This window comes from Silene latifolia, chromosome 8, assembly GCF_048544455.1.
Source record: "Silene latifolia isolate original U9 population chromosome 8, ASM4854445v1, whole genome shotgun sequence".
NCBI classification, from domain to species: Eukaryota; Viridiplantae; Streptophyta; class Magnoliopsida; order Caryophyllales; family Caryophyllaceae; genus Silene; species Silene latifolia.
The window spans coordinates 113519040-113527415 of NC_133533.1; the positions used below are offsets into that span (position 1 = coordinate 113519040).

The 8376-nt window shown below is 38.3% G+C and overlaps 1 protein-coding gene across 1 annotated transcript; it reads right to left on the reverse strand.

The window, feature by feature from the left end:
* Positions 1 to 830: 830 nt before the first annotated feature.
* LOC141597445 (putative galactinol--sucrose galactosyltransferase 6) lies at positions 831 to 5911 on the reverse strand. Its single transcript, XM_074417909.1, has 5 exons — positions 5212 to 5911; positions 2896 to 4229; positions 2094 to 2303; positions 1852 to 1986; positions 831 to 1704 (listed from the first exon to the last, which is right to left on the reverse strand). Exons 1-5 carry the CDS (start codon positions 5515 to 5517, stop codon positions 1056 to 1058), a joined length of 2634 nt encoding a protein of 877 aa, XP_074274010.1. The 5' UTR covers positions 5518 to 5911; the 3' UTR covers positions 831 to 1055.
* Positions 5912 to 8376: the final 2465 nt, after the last annotated feature.

An 8376-nucleotide genomic window follows, 5' to 3' on the forward strand; every position in this document is an offset into this window, starting at 1 on the left:
GAGTTGATGCAATATTAGAGTATACCCTCGCTTTAGTAGACTAGTACGAGGTAGTGTACTATAAAGAGATTTACTACCTTATAAAAATAGGGGTAATATATATAGCCTTATATATTCTCTTACACTGCTAGTTTAGATCGAATTAACTTTAAACATATGGACTAGTTTTCCGATATATTAACCGAACATTCATTTATAAACAAAGCTTTATGAAAATGTAGCCAACAATTAATTCTCGTCTTACGTAGAATTAGAAGAATAGATCACCTAACCATATTTGAGTATGACAATATCATTTCACCAATATTTTTGACAAAGGTTTAATAGTTGTAAGTTGTAGGTGTAGCCAACTAACCAAAGCACGGAACATTAACTACTTGACATAATAATTGAGCATAAAAATAAATAAAACCATGTAGATGAAAATGGTGTTGTGTTAAGAATAAGATAGAGACGTGCAATAAAATAATAATAATAATAATAATAATAATAATAATAGGAGAGACATACATTAATTAGGAAGGAAATGGTACTTCGTATTAAGAGGGGAAGAACATTCCAAAGAACAGTGACAAAAGTTAAATGACAGAAGGGAGATTTCAGAATTGCACGTGTATTATAACTTACATTTCATTTCGGAAATTATTTTATGGTAATGGAAGAAGTACGTCTACAACTTTTATTGTCCGTATATACGGAGTATCATATTATCATTCACTTCTTCCTGTTTTACCCCTTGACATTTACCACCATTTCCCAAACACACTCTGTCTTCTTTTTAATTAAGGAAATAACATCATTTTATAACCAAATTTAATATGTAGACGCAGTGCAAATTAATCCACTTTCTTATACATCACAGAAACAGGTTACATTACACCAATCCAAAGTTTACATCCATCATCACGACACTCGGAAATAGATAACCAACTATCTCTGACTCCGACTCTGACACAAGACCCGACTCACCAACTCCGTCTCTGAAATCACCGTGTTTGGAAGACTAACATAAGGAATATAGCATCAATTCTAACTCGATACTAAAAACGACCAACTTAGAGCTCAACCTCTACAATGTGACACTTGCTATTATTATCATCTGGCATATCATCCAGCTTCAATGTCATCAAACCCGAGCTAGAATCATATGAGAACTCGACTTCCTCAGACCCAACCCGGCATTTCCTAGGCTTCTCAGAAGAAAAGGCTCCAAACAAACCACAACCCTTGACATCCATTTCGACTTTGCCTACCATTTCATCACCATGGACTGATCCATTTTCCACTTGACCCCCACTTCTTACTTGGTATGTCAGCCCATCAATAGCACCACCCGCGTTAAACATGTTAATGAGCCCAAATGGCGCAAAGCTAAAGCCTGGGGCCAAGGCCTTGATGGGTGTTATGGTGAAAATGTCAAATTCCAAGACCTTGAGGGACACTGGAAGAGCTGCATTGTGTGGAAGGGTGATGACATCACCTGTCTTGTGGCGGTATATGGCACAATCTCCGTTCCAATTGGTCGGATCCACTGCCGCCTCTGAAACAAGATGAACGTCCCGGCCTCGAACCACCCCTGTTAAGGCCTCTGTTTTAGTGTGGTGGAAGGTGTTTTTCCGCTCAGTGCTGCTCCATGCTGCCCCTTGGCAATTGTACACTCCTACTACTCCTGTGTACTTATTCATGTTCCATATCTTCAACAAGCTGCATTTTTCATTTGCAACATTACACCAAGAAAATGAACTCTTTAAGTAACTAATCTGAAAAGATTTGCCCTAAAGGTAAAGAACATATACCCTAGACTATGGAAACAATTCCAAGTTAGAAAATACAGAACATTAAATGTCATACCTAACTCCATCACGTGCCGGATCATTGAACAAGCAATCACGGGTTGGTCTACCGGGCAAACGAGGTCTGAGCACAGATCCATCAGGCAAAACAAGCTTCTTAAGCAAATCGAAGTTGTGCTTGCCAGGTGCATCACTGTAAGATAATAAGACAGGTTTAATCATAGATATAAAATTATACAGCAGCGTATTAGATACTCGTAAGGAATAGCATAACCGACAAGATTTGCAGAATTAACTAACCTGACATAAATGGGTCCTCCACTAATGGCCCTGGCTGAACCATGGTATTCACCAGCAGGGTGGTCTGAATGAAACATATCCCAGTCAGGCTGCATAAACTCTCCCAAGAAAACACTGTTGTATGCCACAGCCGCAATGTGGATGGTGTGTGACGCTGGATCACGAGGGTAAAAATCATCTGACGCTCTCACAATGGCAGTCTGTTTCGAGCTGTTCGCATTTAGAACAGTCAGACCATGCATAAATTTTGAATCAACACAAAGTCTTCAATCATAAAGTAAAAGTAAGCCCTTTGTTTTGCAAACTAATGCTAAACTCGGTGAAGATAACCACTACACTACTGGCTTCAAAGGCCTACAAAGAGTATCATACATTTTGCCGTCTAACATGCAAAAGATCCCGATTTCCGGATCATATCTTATTCAGAATTTTGTGTTAGTAATTCACAATTGATTTTCATTCACAGTCAAAGCAATGATTCATTATTCTTTAGCTCCTTGTTGTGATGGTTCGAAGCATAACAACTCACAAAATTAGTTGCGCTTCTTTGTATCAGAAGTAGCAGTTATTTGAAGCATTCTTATGCAATTTTCATTGTCAGTCATCAGAACATATCTGATGTAAGAGTGCGTACATCAGACCCTTTACTCTGCAACTTTTGGAAGCTTAGAGGCACTAGGGTAATCTTATAGTTGTCATGAATTAGTAATTGAGTTAACAGGTAGTAATAATCCTACATAGCCAAAAAAAAAAAAAAATGATGCCAAAATCAATTAAAACTGCAAAAAGAGAAGGCGCTTACCAATACAATGCATCAGTATTGTGGCTCATGCAGGCAATGCAACCATTATCCGGGAAATTCCTAGAAACAGAAGCGTCAAGAGCCTGATGGTATTGCTTAGTGACCTCCACCCTGCCACCAAGCCCTGCACCTAAGGTCTCCAAAATGCATTGCACATCCACTTTGACCCCATCAATACCATTAGAAGCCAAGTACTTGTGCAAGTCATTATAAAACTTGTACACACTTTTCGGATTCATTAAGCCTAACCCTTGAACCTTCATAGGGTCACTCTTCCACATAGGTTCATTCTCCACTACTCCCTTAGAAACATTAGGGTATCTCATGAATGACTCGTACTCCTCCATCTCTTTTACTCCAGGACGCACTCCACCCCAGTATCCAGTAATTGCATGCCACACATACACGTACTTCAACCCGTATTTTTCCTTTGCTATGTTAACTATATTTCTAATACCAACACTACTGTCATCCTTTTTCTGAAACTTTTCATTTTCTTTGATAGCTGTCAATCTTGGCAAGGGCTTATCATTATCACTCCCTATCTCCTGATCCTTCTGTGAGTCCACCCCAACGGACTGCCACCCATCGTCAATGATAACAAACCTTGGAGGGGTCCCACCGGCCGAGAGGCTGGCAAGTCCGGCCTCAACGCCTTCTTGGGTAACTTCTTGGTAAAATGCATCCCATGTACACCAACCAAAATAATCAACAATCCCTGGCAACTTCTTCTCATGACGCTGCCTAAATGTATTAACATGCAACTTAACGGCCCTTATTGCCTCAAATATGGTAGCATAAGGATCCGTCCCTGAACTAATAAACAAAGAATGATTAAATGACGACCCTTTGATATCATCATCGCCGCTCTCCAAACAAAGTTGTAGCTCATCATTTGAGTTCCCTTGTAGGCAAGCCCTGAATGGTCCCTCAATCAAAGGGAGGAACACTGCATAGATAACCTGATTCGACTCATCCCCATCATCTGATCCAATGTGGGACCCATCCTTGGTCTCTACTAACAAGAATTGAGTTTCAAAGGGGATGTCACTCCCTTTGTCACCCATTTTTTGAGCCATCCACCATAACTTGAATCGGAAACAAGCCATGAAACGGACATCCTTAAGAGTACCCAAGGACACCACATGCCTGTTGCTCTCATTATCAAACTCCGCCCCTATAAATATTCCCTCCACCGGACCGGATGATGAGCCAGATGTCGCTATCACATTATCTGGCACCCCTGTTAGGATTGTCCTGTTTTTTACAATTACTTTACGGTCCGCAATCCGAACTGCGGGTGTTATTGTCATTTCTTCTTCTTTCTCTGGAGCCTAACAAAGGTCATAACAAACATAGTACATAAGATATCAACCAAATCCTAACTGCATCAATCAAGAACAGAAATAAAAATTTGACATAAAGATCCAACACCTAAACATTTCCATATCTATTTATTTGGCTAGTAGTAGCAATTGCTAAATTACAAGAACTCATATTACTACGAGCAAACCTTTGTAGGATTTTCAACTGTTGATAGTATGAAGAAGACGTGAGAACGACTCCTAAACAGGCAAGCCCAAGACTTTGAAACGCACCCATGTTGGATTTGTGTCTATACAACAGTTTGATGATTCGTACAAGTTAAGCATACAAGTCATCTTAGGTATTGGGAACCTAAAAAGATTCAGTTTCTATTGTATACTCGGAATGTAATATTTCCCGAAATGATGATTACAATTAGAAGTTTGTGTATCAATTTGATTGATCAACCCAATACAGGTTTGATTAGAATCTTAAGCTCATGTTTATTTGTCATATTTGAGATTGCTACGGTGCTACCTCTACCTAGTACCTACAGGAAGTTTCAACAAAGACATTCATATTGCAGTAGTGAATTACAGAAATGTATCCTCTCCATTTCTTTTTAGCTTATCAATTTGCTACTATAGATGAATCAAAAGCCAGCTTATAAACTTAAAAAGATGAAGTACATGATAATAGGAATATTTATAATAGTTGGGCCTCAACCATCACCTTAAGGTTTTGGTCGAGATGGTTCATCTATCACATGATACTCATAAAAAGCTGGTGCTATGAGGAGGACTCAATTTCGACAATACCTCAATCTTAACCACTAGACTATCGTCTCATTAGCAGCTATACAAACACTACTTATGCATATATATATAAGCATTCAAAACAAACCCAGAACAAAATAGTAAAAAGATACAAACTTTGATTGAAGATCAACACACCAATTTACATTACAAAATAATAACTAAATCAAAAATGAATAAGAATGTAGTATAATACCTTGAAAGATTGAAGTGATGAAGCAAGACGATGATTAGAGGGTTTGATGGAAGACCCAAATGAATTGAATAAAGAATTTCGAGAAACAAAATTATTATTATTATTATTATGAGATAAATTGGAATAACAAGAAGAAGAATAGGATAATTTTGATTTAATCTTAGAATTATTATAATATGAATATGAATATGAATAAGAATATGAAAATCTGTTGTCCAAGTTGAATTTATAATGACAAAATAAAGGAAGAGGGGAGGCATTTATAGACGCCATTGGTCGTCTCCCCTGCAAATATTTCACCACCATTTTTCTACACCTTTTTCTTTTCCAAATAACAAAAAAAACCCGGTTTATTTATTGTCACGGATTAGACACATGGAACACAGTCATAGGTTATCCGTTGGTGAAAAAAACAGAGACGGGTCAAAAGTACACTGTTAGATCGCACGTGTTAAATGGGTTAGTTTCTTAAGACGGTCATATTCGATAATTTTCCTTAAAACGGTCCTATACGTTTATTTATTACCTATATACTAATATGATATTCTTTTATTATATGATATACTAATTTGTTCTACCATTTAAATAGATATTATCGTTTTAAACAAATTTGATTTTAACTAGTAACAATGATTATTAGACGGTTATATAGGGTGTTTATTGATTAGATGGATGGTTGAGAATGTCCCACATGGTTGGGCTTAGAGATGGCAATCCGGGCCGGGCTAAGGTGGGCGGCACGGGCACGGCACGAGTCCGGCACGGGCACGACACGGTACGGATGAATAATACTGATGGCACGGGCACGGCACGAACGGGTTTGCGGCGGGCCGCGACTGCATTTTTTGGAAATTCTCGTGCCTAGGCACGGCACGGCCCAAGCACGGAGGGTCCGGCACGAACCAGACACGGCGGGCCTGGCACGGCACGGCCCGAGATTTGGCCCGTTTCTTAATTATTTAATTAAATTCCATTTTTTAATATCATTTTTTAATTATTTAATTAAATCTACTACATTAAAAATACAAGCAATCAACTAATCAAGACATCAAGTACATTAATATTTAATAAAATATATATTTAAATCGTTAATATTCATTATTTATATAAATAAAAGAGTATTTAGAAAAAAAATACTAAGGTTATTGGGCCGGCCCACGTGCTAGGCACGATTAGCCCATGGGCCAGGCACGGCCCGAGCACGAAATCCCAGGCGTGCCGAGCGGGCCGCGGTGGAGATTTGGGTGAGTGGGCCAGGCACGGCACGGCACGGCCAGCCCAATATCCGTGCCTGGGCCGGGCCAATTTTTGGGGAAAGCACGATGGGCCGGCACGCGGGCCGGCCCAGCACGGCCCAATGCCAACTCTAGTTGGGCTGATCCAGAATTCTCCATAGTTTGTGGGACGTTGGGCATATATGATCTGGACATTGTAAGGTTTATGAACCCAGTGAGGAACGATGCAACTTGGTCTTGCCATTGCATAAACGTCAATGGAGTGAGCTTATCGACCATGGATAGGTTAACGAGGTAGAGTGGGACACTCGGTTCATGGGTGTTTTTGATAGTGTTGCTCGACATGGCTAGGTTTGGAGAGGACATTTTTGTGTTTGTTAGGATCGTAGGGCTCTGATACCATGTAAGGTTTATGAAAGGTTAATTGTTATTGATAATTATTCAAGCAATACAACATATCCTTATATACTACAATTACATTGAGGCACAAGAAACGTATCTAGAATATTTACCCTAAATCTAAACTTTGTAACTAAAGTAATTACACAAGATATGTAAATACAAAAGAAGGAAACTTTAATACAAGAAATAATAAACGAGGAAATAAGGAAAACGAGATTATATGGCAATATTCCTAATAGACATATACAAGTGGTTGAAAATTCTAAAATGAGGAATACTTTAGTTTCTCATTTTGATTTGTAGAGATAAAACTACTAATGATACTCGTCTATTGCCTGGTCGAGTTTTAATCAATCACAAATATCTTTCTTCCGTATCTCGTTGTGAATGTTGATTTAGTTGCGAAAACTAAAAAAATGTAAAATGATTCATGATTGCCAATTTGCCACATGATCAATCTATCATTATCCAGATAATGATATGCTTATAGATCGCGTTTAATCAAAACAATTGTACAACAATCATATGATAGAATGCGTGATAGGGAGGGAGGGGTTATCTTGTGGTAGATGGCTACAACAAATTTAGGAATTATTTATTTGGGATGAAATTGACAAGTTGTCGCATGTATATCATAGAGTATCATCACTGAGTCATGATTCATGAAAACACACAAGTAGACATGTTATCATAGAATATGATAATCTTTACGGCTAACTCTTGGGGAATTTTAAACAAGTTGTCAATTATAGACTGACTCATCCATTATTCATCACAATTTGTCATTCTTATCATTACATTACTTGGAGTCTTGGACAATCACAGATTCACAATTAATTATGTGTCACTCCTTCTTCTTAATAGACCAATTCAAGTCTAAGGACAAGCAAGCAAGTATTTGGTTGTTGCCACATACAGTATAGTATAGCAAAGTAGCGTATACGTATAATCATAAATGAATACGGAGTTTCTTAATGAATTACTCCCTCCAAACGTGTTACTTAAGATTACTAGAGTAGGCATAATAAGTAAGCCTCAAAATTGTCATGTTCAAAAAAATAAAATAAAAAGAATTTACTAGATCAGGCTTTGCGATCCAAGAAGAAGTCACCAAAATTCTAGTTGATTCAACGTGTATGCATGTCCTTTTGTTTCTAATAATAATAATGTTAGATACATAAATGTTTATCTTGGATTCAAGGAGGATTATTCATGGGCACTCAACTAACTACTCACCATTCTATCAATCATTGTTTATGGCCACATGAGTACTCACGTACCTAGTACTATAACTACCCTCCGTCCCAGTAATATGTTCACAGTGACTTTATTTCCCCTTATAAAATAAAGGAAAGGTAAATATAGCACTGGACAAAGGGAGTAATAAGTAGACCTGGCAAAAACAACCCGACCCGATTGACCCGACCCAAAAAGGCTAACTCATGACCCGAAGTGATAAGTTCCGTTATCGGGCCTGGGCCGCACCCGCATGAAGGAGAGAGAGTCCGACTTATAAGTCCAAAGAGGT